Source organism: Otolemur garnettii, unplaced genomic scaffold (genome assembly GCF_000181295.1).
Source record: "Otolemur garnettii isolate 467f Iridium unplaced genomic scaffold, OtoGar3 scaffold00075, whole genome shotgun sequence".
NCBI lineage: Eukaryota > Metazoa > Chordata > Mammalia > Primates > Galagidae > Otolemur > Otolemur garnettii.
The window spans coordinates 5553659-5575903 of record NW_003852470.1 but is presented as its reverse complement, the minus strand read 5'-3'; the positions used below and the strand labels follow the sequence as shown (position 1 = coordinate 5575903).

The 22245-nt window shown below is 46.2% G+C and overlaps 1 protein-coding gene across 1 annotated transcript in view; it reads left to right on the top strand.

The window, feature by feature from the left end:
• The window catches only part of DOCK1 (dedicator of cytokinesis 1), a 455243-nt gene that overhangs the window by 272611 nt on the left and 160387 nt on the right, over nt 1-22245 (top strand). Inside the window, exon 28 of the mRNA XM_012807800.1 lies at nt 2936-3030. Within this exon, the coding sequence (XP_012663254.1) occupies nt 2936-3030 (95 nt within the window). The remainder of the gene's footprint in view (nt 1-2935; nt 3031-22245) is intronic.

Below are 22245 nucleotides of genomic sequence, written 5' to 3'. Positions count from 1 at the left end.
TTTTTTTTTGCATTTCTTTTTTAATTAAATCTTAGCTGTGTACATTAAGGCAATCATGGGTACAATGTGGTGGTTTTACATACAATTTAAAATGTCTTCATCAAACTGGTCAACATAGCCTTCACGACATTTTCTTAGTTATTGTGTTAAGACATTTCTGGACTTCCTGAGTGATGCCTTGTAACCTTTCGACTAGATTCTCCTTTCCCCTGAATGTCCTACAAGTCAGAAGCTTGTTCTAAGGTCCAGCCAACTTAATCCTCCTATTATTGTCACCTCAGGAGGTTGGGATTGTCACACTGGCCCACTCGGATGATGCTGAGTTTGACCACTTGGCTAAAAGGTGCTAACGCCAGGTCTCTCCACTGTCCTCACAGTGCACCCCCTCCCCATGCACCATTCCCCATACACCCCTCCCTACATACCCCTCCCCATACACCCCTCCCATCTACCCTTCCCTATGTACCCCTCCCCACTTACCCCTCCCATGCACACTTTCCTACATACCCCTCCCCATACACCTGTCCCTACACACCCCTCCCCAGACACCCCTTCCCATACACACTTTTTGCAATTATAAGGTGTTCTTTGGGTGAAACTTTGACATCCACAAAATGTTCACAGATATCCTAACAGTCCTCCATTGCAGGGGTTGGAAATGTATTGACTATCCTCCTCTGTAAATGTTACTTCTTTGGCATAGCAGAATGCTAATTTCCTGATGTTGAAAGTCAGGATGGTTTGTCTTCTGTCTGAGAGCTTTGGGAAGCCATGGATGGGTGGGTTCAACGCAAGATTGGTGCCTTGATCAGATGTGTAGTTTGAAACGATCACTCGGTGTGACGTGCAGTGACAAAGAGTGACAGGATGGACGCAGGGGGTGGGCTGGGAGTTCCCTGTGGCAGCCCAGCTGCGAGAGGATGACTGTTTATTCAAGTGGGCAGGGCTAGGGGTGGGAAGAAGCAGATGGGGTTTGACAAGAAGATTTTGCCTCTGAAATACATGGATGACTATTGTTAGGGCTGCCCACTTATTATCTAGGGCATGATGTGAATAATCAAATTAAAAAATGCAACAGGAATAGATCAGCATTGAATGATGAAGTTTTCACAGAATATCCCGTGTGGCTCGGAGACCCCAACATAGTAGTCCCACTTCCCCCCTCGGCAAGCAGCTGTGAGGGACCACTGTGGCGGCTACTAGCTCCCAGGGATCAAGAAGGATGCTGCAGAACCCCAGCTCCACTCTACGCAGCGTTTTGTGTGATCAGCAATGTACTGAAATTTAGCAGCTGAGCCATACTAATGAACTGAGGGACTGTGTCTCTTAGAAAAGAAAAGGAGTTGAGAAAATATGCTTCTCTTCCAGAATAATAAAAACCAGGCACTGCGTCTCAATTATTAGCCTCTGAGAAGTGGTTAGCAAGAACACCAGCAGTTTCATGCAGCTAGAGATGGGACTCACTTACAGTACTCAGGCTGCGAAATATGCAGCCTGGTCATCACAGAGGGAAAACTCTCGTGGAAGTGGGCAAGCTACGTAGTGAACTCGGAATTTCAATAGTTAAATTGGGCAAAGAAGCCATTGGCTATGTCGGAAGGCACCAGAATGTTCCTGCTTCTACTCCAGTGGCAATGTCGGGGGCTGGAGGACACAGCACCTGTGCTTGAGTGTAGGGCTGATGTGGACTGACTTTTCCCTCTTGGGTCTGCTCAGGTCCCTAGACTGGAGGCCGCTGTTATTTATTTAGTTACAGCCACTGGCTGCATTTTTATTCGTGGTATAGTAAACCATTAGTGCAGCAAATGTGACTTTCTAGAACCAGCATCGCTATTAAGGTTGCACGGAAAGTATCTTAACTTTGAACATCTGCTTGTTGTTGTCATCGAAGTTAACTTGTGCCTTTTTGCAAGAGCTGCTTCCTGGAAACTTGTCCTGGGAATCGCTTTCTTGCCTACTTAAATTCTGTTCACCACCTTGGCCTTCACAGCCATTGCACCTAATTAAGGTTCAGTAGATTAAATAAATGAGAAATATCCACCCATTTGGCAATCTTTGGCCATGGCCTCATTTTTCTAAATCAGTTCTCTGTGGCCCTTCCTCTTCCCACCCCTGGCCTTAAGGGAGCCTGCAGCTGTGAGCGACGTGTGCTTTTTGGGATGACCATGGTTTTGTTCAGGTTTGCTCAGGGCAAGTGTCAAGGATAGGAAATTCCTTGACACTTGTCAAAAATAGGAAATTCTCATAATTCCAACAGGCACATAGTGGAGTCTCTAGGTACCAGGTGGCCCTTTCTGATGTCCGGCGCTTCCTCAGTGTGGAAGCTGGGTGGGGCAGCGGGGCATGCCCTGACCCCTGCTCCTTGTGAGAGGACCTGTGACGTATAGAGAACTGCCCGAGTTAGCCAAGTGTTGGACATCACAGCCACATGCTTGGATGGCTTAAGACCTGCTGGGTGTGTGCAGAGGGCCAAGTGCTCCTGTTTGAGCCTTTTATTTGTACGTTACATAAGAAAAAGCAACAGATAGTGTCCCGTGTTCACCCGATGGAGCCTGTTCGTAATGAAAAATAGATCTAGAGTAAACCTAAGAAAAGCTATAACCTACATGCTGTGTTTATTAAACTCATGTTTTCCTATAAGCAGAAAGGATTTGAATGCATATTTATAACCTTTGGGGATTTATTCTTTTTAACTATTAAAGAGATATGCCCAGGGAATATTTCAGAATATATCCTTGACAAAGCCATCTCCGAGAGAAGGTTCTCAGGTGAACAGAAAGGACTGGTTCACAGCTCCTGTGAAATGCATCTTCATTACTTTTTGGAACGTTTTCATTCAGCTTTAAAAAATGGAGTCTTTTATAATGCATTCATGGGGGTGGGGGCGTTCACCTTTTTCTTGGTGCGTTGCTCCAATGTTTTGTTTTTATTTCAGGATTTCCTAATGGAAACATTCATCATGTTTAAGAACCTCATCGGGAAGAACGTCTACCCTTCCGACTGGGTGATAATGAACATGATGCAGAATAAGTAAGTCCAGGGAGAGCAGCTCTCCCTTTACCAGGAGCCTAACTCATGTCTGCTGGGAGCAGTGGTGGCGCCTGGATCCCAGGTGGCTTGCCAGCATGCTCTTTTGTGATCCAAGCAGTTACTTTGCAAAATGGGCCCTGAGTTTGTGGGGACTTCTTTAAGCCAACACAGGGCTCTGGCCCTGAGAACTTGGCCTCTGTCTGTTGGAGAAAAACAACTTGAACTTGTGTCTCTAGCCACCTCCCTGCTGAGCTACCTACTCTGCGCCATCCATTTGCCAGCTCATGTTAACCACGTGTTTTAATCAGCCAAAGCTCTGTGCTAGGATTTTGACAGGTGTTTCCATTTCAGATTTAAAAAAAAAAAGTGCATTTCTTCATACTTGTTAAATATGAGGCTTGCACCTTCTGTATATCATTTTCCTGGGAGAGCTGTTGGTTTTATCATTTCTGTAAGGACCAACAATGACCATAGAATTCTCAATTACATGGGAATTTTTTTAAAAGAACTTTCTGTTAATCTCTTGTTTTGCTTTCCTATTGCAATTTAATGGAGATAGTTGGAGGTTCATATGCGGGTCTAAGAAATAACAGAGAGGCCTTGTGTACAGCATATCCGGTTCCCCTCGATAATAATGCTTTAGAAAACTGTAGTATTCTGTTACAGCCGGGAAGTTGAAGATGGCACAATTCACTGGTCTTACTTGGATTTCCCCAGGTTTTCTTGTGTTCGTTGGTTCTGTGCAATTTTGTCAAACGCAAAAGTTCCAGACTTCACCGCCGAGCTCTGCCACCACCCAAATGTTGTTCTTATTGACCATTTGAAGTCACATTTCTGCTCCCCTCCACCATCCCTCGCTCCCTGAAACTACTAATTGGTCCTTCATTTCTTGAAGTTTTTCATTTCAAAACTGTTGTGTAATGGAACTGTGTGGAATATGACCTTCTGGGATTGGATTTTTTCATTCTGCTTAATCCCAGGAGATCCATGTGAGTTGCTGGTATGTCAGGTGCTTCTGCTGAAGGACATCTGGCTAGTCCCAAATTGGGGCTATTATGAGTAAAGCTGTCACAAACATTTGCCCCATTTGGGGGCAAAAATAACTCATCATTTTTGTGGCATAAATGCCTTCCTGGGCAAATGCTGGATCGTAAGGTAATTGCACATTTAATTTTATAAGGAGTTGTTGTATGTTGGCTGTACCGTCTTGCGTTCCCATCAGCCATGTGGGAGGGATTCAGCTTAGCCACGCCCGGCCTGCTGTGTTGTGCTGCTGCTTGTGTCAGCTGTCAGAGGAGGTGTCCAGTATGTCTCCTAGGCTATTAATTTGAATTTCCTTGGTGGTCCAGCCCAAAGCTCAAACTGCCCAGGCTGTGCAGTCCACACCCCCCGGTGGGCACCACTGCAACAAAGGTCCAGTGCGGCCAGCTCCCTGCAGTTGGACTTTGTGGGGCCCCTCCTCCTAGGGTCCCCACTGAAGTGAACTGCTGTCAGTCTATCAAGGAGGACCCAAACAGTTTCCTTTTATGATATTTTTCTGATGACGGAGAGCCAGCTGTCAGTGTGAACATCATGTTTGCATCTTTACTGCTTCTTCCTCCTCCATTATGTCTCCTACCACAGGCATGAGCTATATGAGGGCCGTCCCCGAGCTGTATGTGATGCAAAGACACAGTGATCACTCAATGTGTGGTCTATGGCTCAAACCAGAGCTCTGTGGACCAGCTTTTCTTCTCCAGAGACCCTCTCCAGCCTCTCTGGGGATGTTGTGCTATTTTGCGGGTGAGGAGGTGACTTGACCCGTGTTCCCTGGATTGTGCAGACAAGAAGCAGCCTTGTCCCACTGCACTCCTGCGTCCCTACTCACAGCAGCACCTCCACAGGGCACAGCTGCCTGACAGAGGCAGGGGCTGCACAACAGGTTGGCGCAGTGGCATCTTGGACCAGAGCCTTTGCCTCTAAGAAACTGGGAGAAGAATCTTTTGTTTTGGGGAAAGGAAACTCTAGGGGAGGGAAGCCAAAGAATGCTCAGTGTGCTCGTACCAGGTGAAGCAGTGTGACCTCTGAGGATAAAGTCTCGGCGTGGGTGGTGCAGTTGGAGGATGATAAAGTCCACCCCGTTCTCTTGTTTATTGTGCACAATGGCTGCGGCCCTAAAAGGCACCCTGTAAAAGGGACGCAGTCTGAAAGGGAACACCTACGTGGCCTTATGTTTTACTACAGTGTTACATAGAACTGTCTAATCGAGAATTCTAGTACTCTGCGGCCAAGTCATTCCACAGACAGGACTTTCTGCATTAGAATTTCCTATAGATGAGTGACGTGTGCGCGCGTGTGTGTGTGTGTGTGTGTGTGTGTGTGTGTGTGTTGGTTCCAAGTAAAGGCACCTCTATTTGCAGGGCTTCTGACTTGTAGAAGCTCAAACAGATGCACATTCCTCTCATAGCTGACACGTTCCTCATGAACAAGTTCCTAAGCCAACGTGAACAGTAGAGGAATAAGCCAGGGAGGCATTTTGGACGCTGACGGGAGCATGACTGTAATCTTTATTCCCACATACTAATGCCCCAAGTGCTGCCCCTTCTGTTCAGTAAACAGCATTGATTTTTTTTGGAGCTGAATCAGGCAGGTGTGTTGGCTCCATGTTTCCAAATCCTTAGAACATGCTGGAGACGGCTGGGCAGGTGACTCTTCAGTGCTCTGTGGCATCTTTGCTTAAATGCCACCTTCAAAATGAGGAGTTCATTCCACTGTCATCAAGGCCCCCATTCTTGGTGACGTGCTGCGTGCTGCATTCCAGAGCTAAGGGTGGGCTGGTGTCTGGCGTGCCTCCCACATGCTAGACATTGTAATGTGTAATGCGGTGCCGTCCCTGAGATCACATCCACACCATACAACACAGTCATTGTCGGTTTGCCATATACTGAGGGTGTCCACAAAACATATACACATTTTAAGAAAGGAAAAATCTGTATTAAAATTGCAATTCTCAACATATACCAATAACAAAAGATGAGCACAAGTCACATTTGACTCCTGCAGTTTTACAAGAGGTGCTCCAAGTGGCTACCGACAGGGTCCAGACGCTTCTGATTGTGGAGAACCACTGCCTGAGCAACAGGCCGAGGCCTCCTGGATCTTCCCTTTACATGTCACACCCAGCAAAACAGGCCTCAGACCACTCCCAGATGTCTGCAGCGATCAGGTGGTGGGGGTTCTATTGAATGCTCACGCCTCCACTGTCATACTTCCAAACATTCTCAAATTGTAAATACCACTTCAAAATGGTTTTGCATTCCCCTAAGGACAACTGTACCCTGCCATTTTCTTTGACTGTCTTGCCTATGGCATGGTGACATAATTCAATTCAGCTTCAAAAAGTAATACTTAGATAAAATCTCTTAAAATGAGTACACGTTTTGGCACCCTCTGTACACAGTATATACTGCATGTATTTTTTCCTGCCTCTTTCTTAGGAGGTTACTATTTTTTACATTGCCAGACTTCCCCGCTTCCTCACCTCCATCCAGGTGTCTGAGACTGTCTTGCCTCGGTAGGGTAAGCAGTCATCCCGGAGTCTTCTGTATTTAAGTTGTAATGTCACAGCTGGACTTGCAGCTTTACCACCCATGGCTTAGAAATTGACAAAATCAGCCTCCACGGTCTCATAAGTATTTGTGTGCTTGTTGATGTCTGCCTCTGTGGGCACACTGTTCCTCGAGCGCGGGGCTAGCAGAAGGTAATTAATGACAGCAGCATCCATTAGTTTTGGTGCAACAACTTGTAAATCAGGGATCAAAGTTATAGGATTTCATGAACACCCGAAAGGCCAGTTGTGGCTTGTTGTTATGTTCAAGACAGGACCTGACTGGCTATGGCCTGACGTTACAGCTCGGCTCCAGGATGTGATCATGCCAGATGGCAAGATGACATTTAAGATAAGCACAGCTCAGAAACCGTAGAAGTGTGCTTGTGTGTCAGCAGCCAGAAGTGCTTCCTAATCTTCCCAGAGGGGAGCCTCAGCTCGGTTTCCATGGAAGCTCTCAGGTAGTGTTGGAAGCACAGACCTTTCCCTATTTGCACCTGTGTGCTGGTACCCGTCCAGGAAGTCTTATCAGCTTATCTTTTCAGATTTATTCTTTGTGTATGGAGTGTAATACAATGGCCAGTATTATGCTGTTGCTACCAGAGAGTTCTCTTTGGTTGTTAATGGTATAGTCACCCCTTGGTTGAATTTCTATATTTCTTCTTGGGCTTTAAATCCACCCCAGTAGCCCCCTTGCATTTGTACACTAATAATTCCCTACTAGAATTTTAAGCCGTAGAAATGACTAGATAGGAAATCCCTTTTTCACCATGAAGAATGCATTTTATTAACTGTTTTAATTTCACTCAAGAAAGTCATCTCTATGATGCATAATGGAATGGGTAAGAACCAGGGCAGTCCTGAGTATAACTTGTCACATTTTTAGAATTAGACTTTCTTTTCTCGTATTGATGGCATAGCATGTAACAAAACCGTATCTACCTTGTCAACTGGTCAGACTTGAAGCAGAGGTCTTAAAAACTCAGCCATCCTAATTCAAATTCTCCGTGGGCCTAGCACGTGCTGTGCCTTTCTCCCTTGGGGTTCATTTCTCAGAGCTAGCGTGGTTTGCAACTGTGATTACCAGTTCTCCTCTGGAGGTCCCCTCCAGCAGTGTAGATTTTATGTCTGAGGTTTCCTGTTGGAAAACACTGTGTTCCCGGGTGGGTGGGGCCTGAAGGTGATCACGTGTACGATTTGTGGTTTATCCCACACACCTTTCGTGGAGGAGGATTTGTTAATGTTTTGCAAGTAAAGAGGAAACATAGACCATGAATACAGAATAAATCATGTAAAATCACAGAAAAAATGTGAGGCTTTCTAGAAATCTAAATCCAGAAGCAAAAAGACTCAACGCTGACCAGGAGATAAAATGTAAAGGAAAACAAGGCAGGTACCAAGTTCTCGCTGGATGGTGAAAGGGATCCTTGCCATTTGTGAGGGGACTGGCCGTGTGTGCTGTAGATCTTTCCTTGGGAGACACTGAGCAAGGGAGTATTATAGGGAGGGAATTTGCTGAGAACCCAGAATCCTGCCCACAGAAAATGGAAGAGGTTATTATTTCAGTTTTGAAATGCTTAAGATATTACGAGTCTGCATGTTGCTATAACATTGGGCAGTTACAATTGGACCTATCTGGGCGACTAGCTTGTTACGTGTAGTGGATTGGCTGACCTGCTCAGAGACCTTCCCAGAACAGCCCCAAATGGTGTTCACAGCCTGCAAGGGTGAGGGAATTCTACTCCTCTGAGCACCTTCGATTACCACCTCAGCTCGTGTCTGTGGGTCCCTCTCTCCATGGGAGTCATCCATCTTTTGACTGGGAAGTGTCTTCCTCCAGGGTGTGTGACACCGTAGTGTGTTAGATTCTCGCCAACCTAACCTGCCTGGCGTGTGCAGACATACTCAAAACATGAGCTACCTCCAGGAGGATAATGTTCCATGCTTCCTTCGTAACTTGACTGCTTCTCTCCTTTTAAATACTCTGCATGTCCCCACTCATAAGTCCTATCCATCAGATGCCTCAGAGCCTGGGGTGGCAAGCTCACAGGTATTTCTGCCAAAATTAATTTGGCATGGAGTCAGGACAGAACTTAAGCCTTACGCCTTAGAAAGGGATTCCACCTCGGACATGCCAGGTTTCTGAGGGATAAATCATGCCAGTGCTCACAAAGCTAATTTGCAGGGTAGGCTGTTTGCAGGTACCTTGCCATTGGTTTCATTGTAATGAAAGAATTTTAGCCCTTGGCAGCAGTGCACTGAGGGCTCGGGTCAGAGAAATTGCACCATTTGCCTCAGGATGGGAGAGAGAAGTGGGGGTGCTCACATCTTGGGGACCTGCCTCTAGCGCCATGGCACCAGCATAGCCTGATGAGGGCCGAGTGGGGGGACTGTGTGTTTTCTGCCTCCAGAGACACACCTCTGCTTCCCAGGACAGGGACCACAGTAGAAAAATGTCCAGGCAAGTTGAAAGTCTGGTTATAGAGCACTGGGGGCTTGAGACACTCTTGGGTTATTACTTCTCAACATCTTTTTTCCTTTCCCCGATGCTTGGGGTTTTAGTTGATGTTGTTACTTTTCATTTACTTCATTTATTTTTTAAATATATTGGTCTACTATTGAGGTTTTTTGCATCTGAAGACCTAAGAATTAGTTTTTCCATTGAAATAGTATACAGTAGCAGTTGACACAAACATGGTATAACACCACTAGCTAAGTATCGAAATTAAAAAAAAAAGAAATATATATATATATACACACACACACATATATATGTATACACACACACATTTTCTTTTTTCAGTGAAGAAATTAGGAATTCAAAGTCAGTGGAATGAAAACTTCCCTTGAACTCAGCGTGCCTGCAGTTTATCCCATCTCGTACACATAATAGCATTGTTCTTTGAACCTTAATTCTCTCCAAGAAAACTGGCCAGAGCCGAGACCCCAGTTAGTGGGCTCTGAGGACACAGGTCTGCTTCCTGGGTTGGGCCAATTTGGAACGACACCTCTTGGCTTTCTGGAATGTCTCCAAGAGGAGCACGTGGAGCATCCCCCTGTGGCCGTGTTGACCATCTTGATGCACCAGGATTTCAGGGAAAAAAGATACTGATTCGGATCCAGAAATGGGGTTCAGTGTCCTCTTACAGCCCCCATGCATGGTGGTTCTCATTTCATTTTTAGTTTCACAGGATGCTTTTAGAGGGGGAGAGGACATTTTTCAGCAGCTTTTGGGCCTGGATGGGGTTGCAAATGGTGTGTCAACCCATGTCACCTGCAGTGGAAACCATTAGCGTCCTACCATACTAATACCCTGTGACCTAATGCTACCTGGCAGAGTTCTGTTTATCCTTAATGGCGTTGGCATGAATCATTTTAAATCCTTTCCGTAACAGTTGTTCCATGGCATGTGTGCTTTTCCTCTTTGCTTAATACCTAAAACAAATAATTTCCAGGTTTTACCTGGTCGTCCATAACTGATTTACTGCATGCACGTAGCCTACATATTTTATACAGCGTGATGTTATTCAAATGGCCTCTTTAATTCAGAGATGAAAAATCAGACAACTCTCAGAGGAATGGCAGTGATGAAGAGCCCTCAGCAAGACTCTTATTTAGGGAAGCTCGCTGGAGAGGGAAGTTTGAGAAGGGCAAGGTCTGTTGGAGAATTTCAGAGGCTGCCTGCACCTTGTGTGAGTGCCGGGCTGGCACCCTGCAGGAGGACGCGCTTCATGTGCAAGTGCTAAGGCCAAGTGCCCTCTCTGTGAGGTGCACGCAGCGCCTCTCAGCACAGAGCACAGTGAAGGAAATGCACTTCTATCACTGCTGTCCTGCCAGGTCCTCACGTCTTAAATTTTACCCCATACTCTGGGACTTGGAAGAAGCCTGTGCAGTGTGGGATTCCGGCGTGATGCTTTTAAGTGTAGATGGGGAGGATCAGGAAGCCAAGTCCACTGAGTGCTTACTGGGCTGCCAGGCAGTGTCTGAGGTGTCTTTTCCATGGCTATCAACAAGGAGTGGTTTTGCCCCTAGGGGAAAATTGCCCATGACCAGGCACATTTGTATTGTCACAACTGGGGGCAGGGGGCTCCTGGCTGGTAGAGGATAAAAAGCAGGGACATTTGCAGACGCTCTTCAGTGCACAGCTTTCCATCCAAACTGTCACCAGCATCTCCATCTTATGATTGAAAAAAAACTGTCTCAGTGATGCTAATTAATTAATAGAAACATGAGATTCACTGCAGTGACCCTCTTCTCTTTATTTCCTCATTTCTTAGCCACCCTTCTCTGCCGGGTAACCCCAGCAAAACCAGTGTCCTTTGGAATAAATAGTAACAGCTGCTCGCTAAAGATACAGGACTGGCCTTGACTTTGTAGGGTGGTGTCTGGGAACTGGAGGTGGTTTTCCCCACCATCTCCCCTGACAGGTGCTCTGAGATCTTTACAGCAGATCCTGGCTAGCCTGGTCCAAGGTCACTGAGTGATGGGTAGTGGTTGGGACCAGGATGTCATTGGAGTCACAATGACATAAATCTAGGTGCCAGGGCCACCCTGGTAGGAAATGCTACCAAGTGTCTCATCTCAGGGTGCCTGTGTCACCAGCCTCTGCACCTCCATTGTGCCGAGCCTGGGGCTGAAGAGGGGCCACAGGCCTTTGCTCTCCACCTTCCCCAATCAGAGGCACCTTCAGCACAGGGCTGGGTGGCTGGGCGTCAGCTGGTCCACGCTCCACCACCAGTCAGCTCTGTCCAGTTTGGCTGATCTATCCAGTGCTGATAAACTGGAGACAAGTCATCCCTTGGTGGAGTATTGTAGGGAATGAGTGAGGAAGTGCACATGGGGTGTGGGGGGGGTCCCCCAGAGCCTGACCTGCAGTAGCCATTCAACACGCTGTGTCTGCAGCTATTTCTGTTTGTATGAAGGTGATGTTTTATTGTTATTCCTCCATATCGGAGAATTCCCACCCCAAGTTATGATTAGAGGCATAGACTTTGCCTTGTAGACTCAGAATGCTTTGTAGACATATTGGGAAGTTGTATCATAAAGAAATATGATTCTTTGCTTTCTCTAATCCTCTTCTTTTTTATGAGGATATTTGTATGTGTTCAAATTATGATTTTCCTTGATTTATAGGTAATTAAGTCAACCATTTTTGCTTCTGTTTTCACAGAAGTAGCATGCAGGAATTACTTTATTTGACGTGGCTGGAACTCAGTACAACAGAGGGTCTGGTGCAACTGTCTCTGTTCAGAAGCGTTGGTCACCAAACTATGACCCTCTCTTCTCTGACATTTAGAAGGAAAGAGCCACAGGCCTCAGGGATATAACGTCCCTCATTGGCAGAAGAGGTTCTGGGATGTGGGGGGATTGAATGAGGGACTCAGGGCCCCTGGCATGTGAGCAGCAGGGCAGACACATTGCTCTGCTCCGTGTGTGAGGCTGAGCACATAAGATGTGGACCACGATGTTCGCCACCCTCACTGCCCCCTGATGTAAGGCGAGCCAGGAGCTAGGCACCTAGAGGCCTTCAGTCCATGCCGGCTCCTGCCATCATGGTGCTGCTGACCAAGTCAGTTTTGGTGACAGGAAGAGGCTCTGCCTATAGAACCTCCTAAGCACAGAGCTGTAGGCTCCACCTGCCTCCTCTCCTTGTTCCCCTGTCAGAACCCTGGAGACAGCTCCTGTGAGTGGCCTTCCTTTGCCTCGTGTGGCCGGGCTGTGTCCCTCTCAAATAGATGCTTGCATTCCCCCCTTCCCTCGGCCTCCACAGGCTGCTCAGGAGCAAAGCTAAGCAGTGACTCCCAAACTTTTTGAACAAAATTTCAGTAAGAAAAGCATTTTGATCACAACCCAGTGCACTTCTCACCCCCAAGGACACGGAGCTAAATACAAATCCTTCCTGTGCAGCCGTCTGGCATTTTATGCAGTTGTATTCTGTTCTATTCGATTTGTTCCAGTCTACAGAGAAGAAAAACCAATTCACAGTCTGCCCATTACCCTGATGCTCCTGTCATCTAGAGTACCAGGCTCTGCCCAGTGGCCTTCCCTGCCACCTGTCTTCCTCCAGTGCCCTGTCCTTGCGTGCCTGTGGCGTGTCAGCTGTTGCCACCCTAGCTCTTCTCGCAGGTGTGTGCTGGCCCCTATTCCTGGGCCTGCTGATGCCGCTGTCACCTTCCCAGCCTGACTTCTGAGAAGGGGTGATTATTCTCCAAAGTGGTTTCTTATACTTTTTTACGCTCCCCCCCATATTCTCAGTTATCCTTGACACCGTCAGACTGATTTTTCTTTATTTTAATCAATGTGGTGGAATGCAGTGGGAGCACATTAAATTCATGTTTCTTTGATATCTGCTTAGCTTGGGCAACTTTGTACTTATTTATGAGAAATTATTATTCTTTTCTATTCTGTTCAAACCCCTTGTCTGTTTTTCTTCTGTACTTGTCATAGTTTTATGTATATCTAAATATATTTATGCATCCGTATACACATATATACCCATATATTCATTTATGTGTGTGAACGTACTATACACACATATATATATTCTCATATGTAATCTGGAAATAGCCCTGCCCCAGTATACTGCTGCAGATACCTTTACCCACTTGGTGATTGCAATTTTTTCCCCCTTAATTGTGCTTTTTCTTAGGTGACATTTAAAGATTCTTTTAAAGATGCTTCCAGAATGACACTGAAGGCCCTTGCCTGCTGGTGACTGTCCAGGTAGCCAGGCTAGCATTCTTTTTCTGTGTACACACCATGAAATACAGTTTTTAAAAATACAGTTATCTTAAAAACATCTCATGGAATCCCACCATTATTTTATCAAGCTCCTACTTATTTTCTAGACATAAGATTGGAAATAAAATTGAGTGACATTGTCTCCGTCTCCAGCAAAGCCCGAAAATGATGTACTTAAATTTTAAAACCGTCACATATATGGCACACCTTCAGAGCGCTAAAGAAATGATAATGTTTAATTATAATTTCTCCATAGACTCAAAGTACCCAGCAAACTGTGGTTGTCCAACTGCCCAACGGAGAGAAGGAATGACAAGGGAAAATGTTCTTTATCACAAAATCAACTGGTAAAATGCATGAAATACTTTGTAGCAGTTCCTTTGCAGGAATAAAATACAGTCACCCTTTTGATATCTGGATCCACAAAGTAATAATTGCAGGTGTAAATAGCCAGCGAACAAAGGATATCTCTTACTCTCTTAAAGATCTGTTAGCTAGGACTAACTCCTGAGCTGAAAATTGTTCTGAATTTACCACAGAAACCTGTGTGCTCAGGCCGGCTTCGTAGCCGCAGGTCTGCGGGCACCAGGGAGGCTGCCGTGCACCAGAACTTGCTGTTTCATGGTTAACCTTTCCAGTAAGGCTCCAGAGAAGGGTTTTTACTTAATACTGTACCTGTCAAATTCCCAGAGCTGCAAGTAAATTGAAGATACAAATTATGTTGTAAAGTGAAATATTTTGTGTTATTCCACAGTTTGGTTGATTTAGGAAGAAAATGAACTCTGACAGCTTGATCTTTTCAGTTCAGTGGATTCTAATGGTTCAAAACAAAAAGCCCTGCCCAAAAAAAAAAAAAAAAAAAGGAAGAAAGAAAGAAAGAAAAGCCTCTTTTTTGGTTGTTTTATCAGAGACGCTGCCGTGAAGCTGTTCGTGAAGACCCGACTCCGTGTCACAGATACACGGGATCCTAAGAAGAGATAGTCCTGCTAAATGCTAATATTTGTAAATATAAATATTAACCACCCCCAGAAAGGCAAGGGGTTTCAGGCTGCCTGACCAAACGGGTAGCTTTTAGCACCTGCCACTTCTGTCAGCACGCAGTCTGCTTTTCAGAGAGAGAGAAGCTCTTTCCCCGGCTGGTGAGGTTGGCTGTCCTCTCCTCAGTGACTTTGGGCGGCTGGAGGTGCAGAGGGTGGCCGAGCTGCTTGTTTTGCGATCACTCAGGGTGGCCTCACTTTCTCCTCTTATTCTTTTTGGGGAGAAACACCAAGTGAAGGTTCCTGCAAAGGCTGGAAGGCCCTAAGTTATCAAACTGAATCCCACAACCATGATACACTGGGGAGCGGTTGGCATGTGTGCTTTGGAAGGGCAGGTGAGTGTTTTGTAGGGCCGGGTTCCTTTGATGAGGCTGAACCGTATGTGCGTCCCACTTGCAGGTTGCTTTGAAGCCTTAACACCTTCCTTAGGACTCTGCCTTCCCCTTGGCTGAGGAGGGCGTGGTGACCATGCAGGATTTGATAGGTGACAGTTTTGGCTCTTCCCCTGGAAGCCTCCCCAACCCCAGACCCTGCCAACACCAAGCTGCCTCCTTACTGCTGCCTTCTGGACTAAGGGGTTAGGAATCTGCTTTGATCCTGCAGCCTGGATGTTACACCTTGGCTAAAGTAAGTGGCCGCCTGGTCACCTTCTGAGGCTGCTGCGTATTATGTGTAAAGGAAGGTGTTTTTAATTAGCTGTTACCCTGTAAATGATCAGGAAATGGGACATAAGAAGCAAGCTGAGTGCTGGGTAGACGTCTTTATTTTTGATATTATACCTAAGAATTAAGCTGGATGTAGGGTAATAGAATGTGTCTCTCTCTTTTTTTTAATTAAATGATAGCTGTGTACATTAATGCAAACATGGGGTACAGTGTAGTGTTTTCATATACAATTTGAAGTATTTTCATTAAACTGGTTAACATAGACTTTGTGTCATTTATTTATTGTGTTAAAACATTTATACTCTAGTTCTAGAAAAATTCACTTGTACCTTTGTTAGACAGACCATATAGGTGATCTTTCCAGTCACCCTCCCTTTTGTGACGTGCGCTTGGAGCTACGTGTGATTTGCCAGTTGTGTAGGGGCGTTTCAGACCAGAACTCACATGGTTGTGTGTTCTCCATGGACCTCGCTCCCTGAGATGCTGTGTGGGATGACGTGGATGCTTAATACTGACCGACATGGTCCAGAAAGCGCTTCTCCAGTTCAGCACTGAGATTTGGCCTGGAACATGGATTTGGGTCGGGTTTCAGCTTAGAAACCACATGTGCCTATTGTGAGGTGGGGACTTTGGGGAGCACGTGGAACAGAAAGAGGCCAGTCCTGCTGTCACATCAGGGCCCACTGACATGGGAGCTGCTGGAGACTTTAACACAGGCAACTCCATCACTCAATCTTCAGGAGACCGTGTAGCCGCTGTACAGAGCAGAACACCCGGCCCAGGGGTGGGGATGGGGAGACCATCAGCGGCTGTGTCTTAGGCTAAGATGGGGGGGGAGATTTGGGGTGTGTATTGGAAGCAGGTTGACATGGAACTGTTATAAAGTGGATCAAGGGGTGAAGAAAAGTGAACAATCAAGAAAAAGTCGTCATATTTTTGGTTTGAGCCAAAGTGATTGGTGAACAGTTAATGAGAGCCAGAAGCAGGCCTGGAGGAGGCAGCATTCACGGCTCTGTCTTGGCCTAGCACAGTGCTTCTCAACCTTTTATCCCCCCATTATCACCCTCCTAAGGAGAAGGATTAAATTAAATTTAAATTTAATTAAGAAGGGAAATTAAATGCTAAGAAATAAGATTTTGTGGGGTAGGGTGTGCTTTGCAGGTCCACAGGCAATGTAAAGGGCCACAGCGTTCTAGGCCTGCCCCCCAAGAACCAATTTTCTCCCTTTAGGGGAGATGGGACCCTGCAGAGAATGCAGGGCCTGGTTAATGACAAGGTGCCGGGAGCAGCTAGCATCCTGAAAGTCAGCGCTGGCATTCAGAAGGAAGGAAAGGGGGGCAGGACAATTCTGGGTGCCCGCAGCATGTGGATGATGACATTGAGGCCAGCTGGGGAGAGGAAGCCGCTGGGAGGAGGAGCGGGCCCCGGCACTGCCCCAGAGCACCCTGACAGGTGGGGTAGAGCTGACAACAGGGGAGAAAACAGGCCTGACTTCTGTGAAGAGGATCTGGAGAAGTGAGAGGGGATTTGGCCTCATGGAGGGTCACCGCCATGACCAGACCAGAGCAGTCTCAGTGGAGTGGCAGGGAAGAAGCCAGCCGCCCTGGGTCATGGACAGTGCAGATGGTGAAGACTCAGATGACCTGACTGTGGATGGCGCAAGGGGCCAGACAAGTGGGGTCGGTAGGGAGCTGTGATTCCAGGAGGGTTTTAGGGATTTGCTCTTGATTCAGACTTGTTGGGAGGGATGCAGTGGAGAGAGAGACAGATGCTGGGTCAGGGAGGGGATAGCGGCTTGGAGGCCTAGGCAGGTGGTGATGCCCAGTGGGAAGGGCTGGCAGGGGAGGGCCTGGCCTGGACTGGGACAATGACAGTTGATCTATTGTGGCAGGAGAGAAGACAGAGGGTAGGGACAGGTGTCAACAGGTGTGTAAATGTGTGTTGAGAGCCAAGGCAAAACCCAGGCTGGCTTCTAATTTCTCACTGAGGTATGAAACCAGTTATTAGTAAGAAGGGTGTGGGAGCAGGGGAGATTATGGTACATCTGTATCTATGGGATGCCCGTGTTAACACTTCCCCTGTAACTATTTCCCTGCTAATGCCCACACGTGGTGCCCGGGCTGGGTTTAGATCCCTGCGGCTTATGCAGCCTTATTACATAATGCCCGGGAGAGGCCTCACCAGCAGAGAAGTCTAAAACGATAATATTGCCTTAAATAACTCATGCTAAATCATCCTCCTGTGAACATTTCTCGATGGGTCTTGCCTTTTAAGCTTCAACAAACCCTATTAGCCATCAAAACCCTTCAGTCTCTCGAAATAGCCCTCGTCAAACTTCCTCCTACACACTTGCGTCACAACTGGCTGGCCACAGGAGAGGGTGGGGTGGGTGCTGGCTGTATAGGTGGGGACCAGAGCCCACCGAGAGGTGACCCGTCCAAGTCCCACAACCATTCTGACGCTCCCCGCTGTGTGGGCTCGGCCACCGTGTGTATCTATATCTTCTTCTCCGCTGCACTTGGCTTAAGGACGTTCCTTTGGGGAGTAGGTGGCATGGAGTGTCCTTTTGTTGGCCCTCTTCCCCTGCCAGGTCTTTCCATAGCCTCCTGCCCTATTGTGCCTCTCTGCTATTTCAGCTTAGAAGCTCCTGGAAGACCAGGGCTCCTATTCTGCTCTTGCATTCGGTGCCCAAGGACACCCAAGCAGGGACTCAGGGTACACTGAGATGTCATGGACGCTTCAGGTCGCAGCTGTGGTACACTTTAGGCAGGTGGCTTTCGATCCTTTGTCCATTTTGCTCGGTATACAATGAACACCTCTGCTCAGAGTCCTTTATGAGGCCCTGGACATTTCAGACGCAGTCACGTTCTTCCTGCGTCATGCCGGTGACTGTGATCTCCACGAGGCCCTCGCTGACCCTCATCTTCTGTTGCAGGAGCATGCAGGGATCCGAGAGATCACATGGTAAGTGTCATGGGCCATTTGCTCTCGTTGACTTCACCTTCCTAGTTCCTCAAAGACATAAGAAGAATGTCCCTGGTGCCAGCGAGTGCCAGGCCAGTGTGCACAGAGCCGGGAAAGCTAATGGACTAGATGCATCTTACTGATCTCGCTCGTAATAAAAGTGCCTCATGGCTCTGCACACAGCGGGGAACGGTAATGCTGGCTGGGACAGCCGGGACAAAGGGAGTGCTCTATCTGCTGCTGGTGTGTGCAGCGCAGCTGGGCCAGCCTCAGTTTCCCTTTCTAAGAGTATTTGTCTAGAAATTATCTTTTGAATACCAGTAATTCTAATGGCCTTTTGACTTAAAAAAATACTCCATTAAAAAATGGAGAAGCATTTCATCTAATACAATCATAATATCATTGGTTTCTAATAAAAAAAATTTGATAAGGTAAACATAGCATAAGCCTGCACACTGTGTCTTGGTTTAAAATCTATCCATGTGCGTCCATTCCACGAGGTATATTCACTTGTCAATCACATTTCCTGGTCCATCTCTTTGATTCAAGACGGGCCACTGGTCAGTGTTTCTCATCGTGGTCTTGGTGTCAGACACCTCCGGTAAGCCTGTTTTGATTCCTTCAAAGCCGAGTGGAATGAAGACGACTCCTAACATGGTCCCAACTCCCTCAGGTTTTAAGAATCTCCCACTTGTCTCACACCCATCTGATCTGCTGGCTCTTTAGTGAGTCATCTCTTTATTCTGTTCAAGGCTTTTAACTTCATTCTCATATAGAAGGGAACTTTGGGCTGGGCAAGGTGGTTCACGCCTGTAATCCCAGCACTCTGGGAAGCCGAGGCCGGTGCACTGCCTGAGCTAAGGAGTTCGAGGCCAGCCTGAGCAAGGGCAAGACCCCATCTCTACTAAAAACAGGAAAAATAGCTGGGCATTGTGGCGGGTGCCTATAGTCTCAGCTGCTTGGGAGGCCGATGCAGGAGGATTGCTTGAGCCTAGGAGTCTGAGGTGAGCTAGGCTGACACCATAGCACTCTAGCCATGGGCAAAAGAGTGAGATTCTTTCTCAAAAAATTTTTTTAAAAGTGAAGTTTCTTTTCATAGTAGAGTTTCATTTTATCTAACTATATTTCATTAAATAATGCAATTGTAATAACAGATTTAATTGGTATAAACTAGGCAGGCAGCACACACAGCAGTATCCATGTACAGAGCTTCATTTTTAGCTTCATTTCTGTAGATACCACGTGATACCATCACCAGGGGAGCTATTTGATGGAACTTCATGGTGTCCTTATTATAGAGACTTGTAAAAATGCTGGTAATGCAAAATTATTATTTTCATTGGTCAGCACTGGATGTATGTGAGTTTGCACTTGAATCAGTGTAGTTAACTGTCGGAAGGGAAAGACCTACACTCCTCTGGGGCGGTCCTTTCCAAGCAGGGACCACTGAAGTGTTTAAATTAGCAGGGAGGAAAGGATTGGCAATCACACACCTGCTGCTGTTTGCTAACCAGCTCTTCTCTGACCTCTCAGGGATGGAAGGCTGGTGAGCCAGATCCTCAGAAAATGAGGCCCAGCTAAGGTCTGGATGAAAAATAATCAAGGAAACAGAACTAGAACTCTACAGACCAGAAGGTTTTATTCTCCTTTCTCTGCCTAATACCTTTCCCTGAGTCTGAGAATTAAACAGGGTGAAGGAGTTCCAGGTCACATAATTCCCAAAGTCATAGCAGAAGTTGACTTAACTTTAAAGTTTATATTCTCTCCTAACTCGAGGATATTGAGCCAGGGTAACTGTTCACCTTGCAATGCACCACACAGGCTGGGGGTCTGGCTGGGCAGGGGGAGGGGGAGAGGGAAAGGGAGAGAAACTTATTTTGTCTCCTTTCAAGAAGATGTGTGCTTTCTTGTCAAATGCAACCACTGCTGTTAGCAAATCAGTGAACCAGCTCAGCGTTGTTTATCAAGTGGAAAGCTTCCTTCCGTGAGTTGTTCAGATAGGTCCCTGATGAGGTGATGGGAGCACAGATGAGTCTGTACACTGACTCTTGAAGCACCGACCAGCAGAAACCCCAGCTTGTTGCCTCACCAGCTAAGGCAGCTGCTGCAGCCTCATGACAGATGCTCAGTACCCTGAACCTTCTGGGTTCCCAAGAACTATTTTGGTGAACTGACCAATTCTGTTGTCCCTTCTTTATGTTTAATTAATGATCGTGCAGTGTATTGTTTCTCATAATGGAGTATGAATCCACACATGCGGCTTTCCCCCCATACAATCCAGTGTTGGCCGTGCTTCACGGCAGCTTCAAGTGGATTGAAACCCGTAAGTGGATTTCTCACTAATTATTATCAAGGATAATGAAGATCCCGAAGCGTGTGGTGTTTATTGAGGCTTTAGTCTAGGCCAGTCATTCTGTTTGCGTCATCTTTTAAAATCTCCTCTACAGCTTAGTTGAGCCTTAGTCTGCAGGTGGGGGCGCTGACGTTTATACTGATGGAGTGACCCACGCAAGGTCACCCGGCCAATAACTCAGAGAGGAACCAGCTTCGGCTGGCTCCCTGGTCCACGCTCTGCTTTTTAAATCTCCAATTATTTATTTATTTATTATTATTTTTTTAACCAACATTTTACTTACTTTACCTTCTTTTAGGAAAGAACAAAGCATGTTACCTATCCCATAAGAAAACTGGTTGGATAACATTTTTTACCTCTGTTGTTTTGATATAGAATTTCTGTACCAATTTAACTCTCTCCCAGCTGAGTAAATATTTGGGGATAAATATACAGTTGGAATCCAAACAGAGAAACATGTTTATGTGCTCTGCAGGGCTTGTCCTTGGATTTTTACGATGCACTGTGAACAAACAGTAGACAGTGAAGGCCACCTTGACCTGGCATCCTCAGGCCCACTGGTTGGTTTTGGAGACTGCAGTTGTTAGGGGGGGCGCAGTCCCCTTCCTTCTACTTCAGGTGACAGGAATGAGAGAACTTGCCAATTTGTAAAGGATCATCACAAGCAAAGGCAGTATTTGTTTTATTCTGTCATTTCTCATTCATTCATCCACACAAGTGGCATTTACATAATATCTCCATACAACAGAACAGGGAAAAAGTGACCTTAAAATTGAGTCAAATGTCATATCTGGAGAACACATTTTTTAAAAAAGAAACTTTTGCAGTTTTAAAAATTCACTTCATATATTTTTATGTTTTAAAAAGGGAGAAGTCGTTGTTCTGTGAGTAAAGGGCCAGGTAGTGAATATCTTTTTTTTTCTTTTTTTCTTTTTTTTAACTTAGACAAAGCTATCACAGTCTTCACACTGCATCATATTCACCCATACTCATCACCTCCCATTCAGACCCCTTTCAGCCATTTGGAAAATTGAAGGCCAAAATGAAGGGAATTCACTCCTTGACAACTCCTGGGACAAAGTTGGCAATTTGTTCATTGTTCTTGCCAGCACTTAGCCGCATGCTGAGCACTTTGACATCAGAGAGTTCTGGGCATGGTTCAGAATCAATGGCTGCTGCAGTGATTACGTGCAGGTGAGTTGGGGGCGTCCCGGAGAAATGCAAAATGCATTCTTCTTCAGCGTCTTCTGAGAGGTCAGTACTGCAGTGGCACCTGTGTTGGTTTAGAATCAGAAGCGTCTTTCTGTCTTTTTTTCCCCCTCTTTTTTATTGTTTCCTCCAAGAATACTTTGAACTTTCCCATTTGTAAAATAGGGCAGGGGAAATGGCGATCAGTGCAGCCCACGGTCCATCTTTTATTCATTGAGTTAGCGGGTCACCAACACTGTTTAGTTTGGCAAGCTACTCCTTTGGAATTTACAGTAAAGTTGTATTTAATATATTTCCCTTTAGTGAGTATTTGTTTTAAATCGCTGCCTGGGCTTCCTTGTTTGGTTTGTGGCAGAGACTCTGCCTCCCTGTCCCCAGTGTGGCTGGAGTGAGGGCTCCAGGATTTTGTCATATGATACGGTTTTAGTTTGAAATTGAAAAGTGGATTTGTTTAACGTCCTCCAAGAAGCAAATTTATAAAGCTGAGGCTTTCCTAAAATGCACTGCCAAAGTCATAATTGGTAGAAAGTTAGCAAGAAAGAGGGATTAGCTTGTTGAGCCATGGCATAGGAAAACTGTAACGGTCTCAAGTACTTTCGTGCCTTGTTGAGAAAATGATACAGAGTTTTAATCTCTGTAATGAGCCTGTGGCAGTGGCAC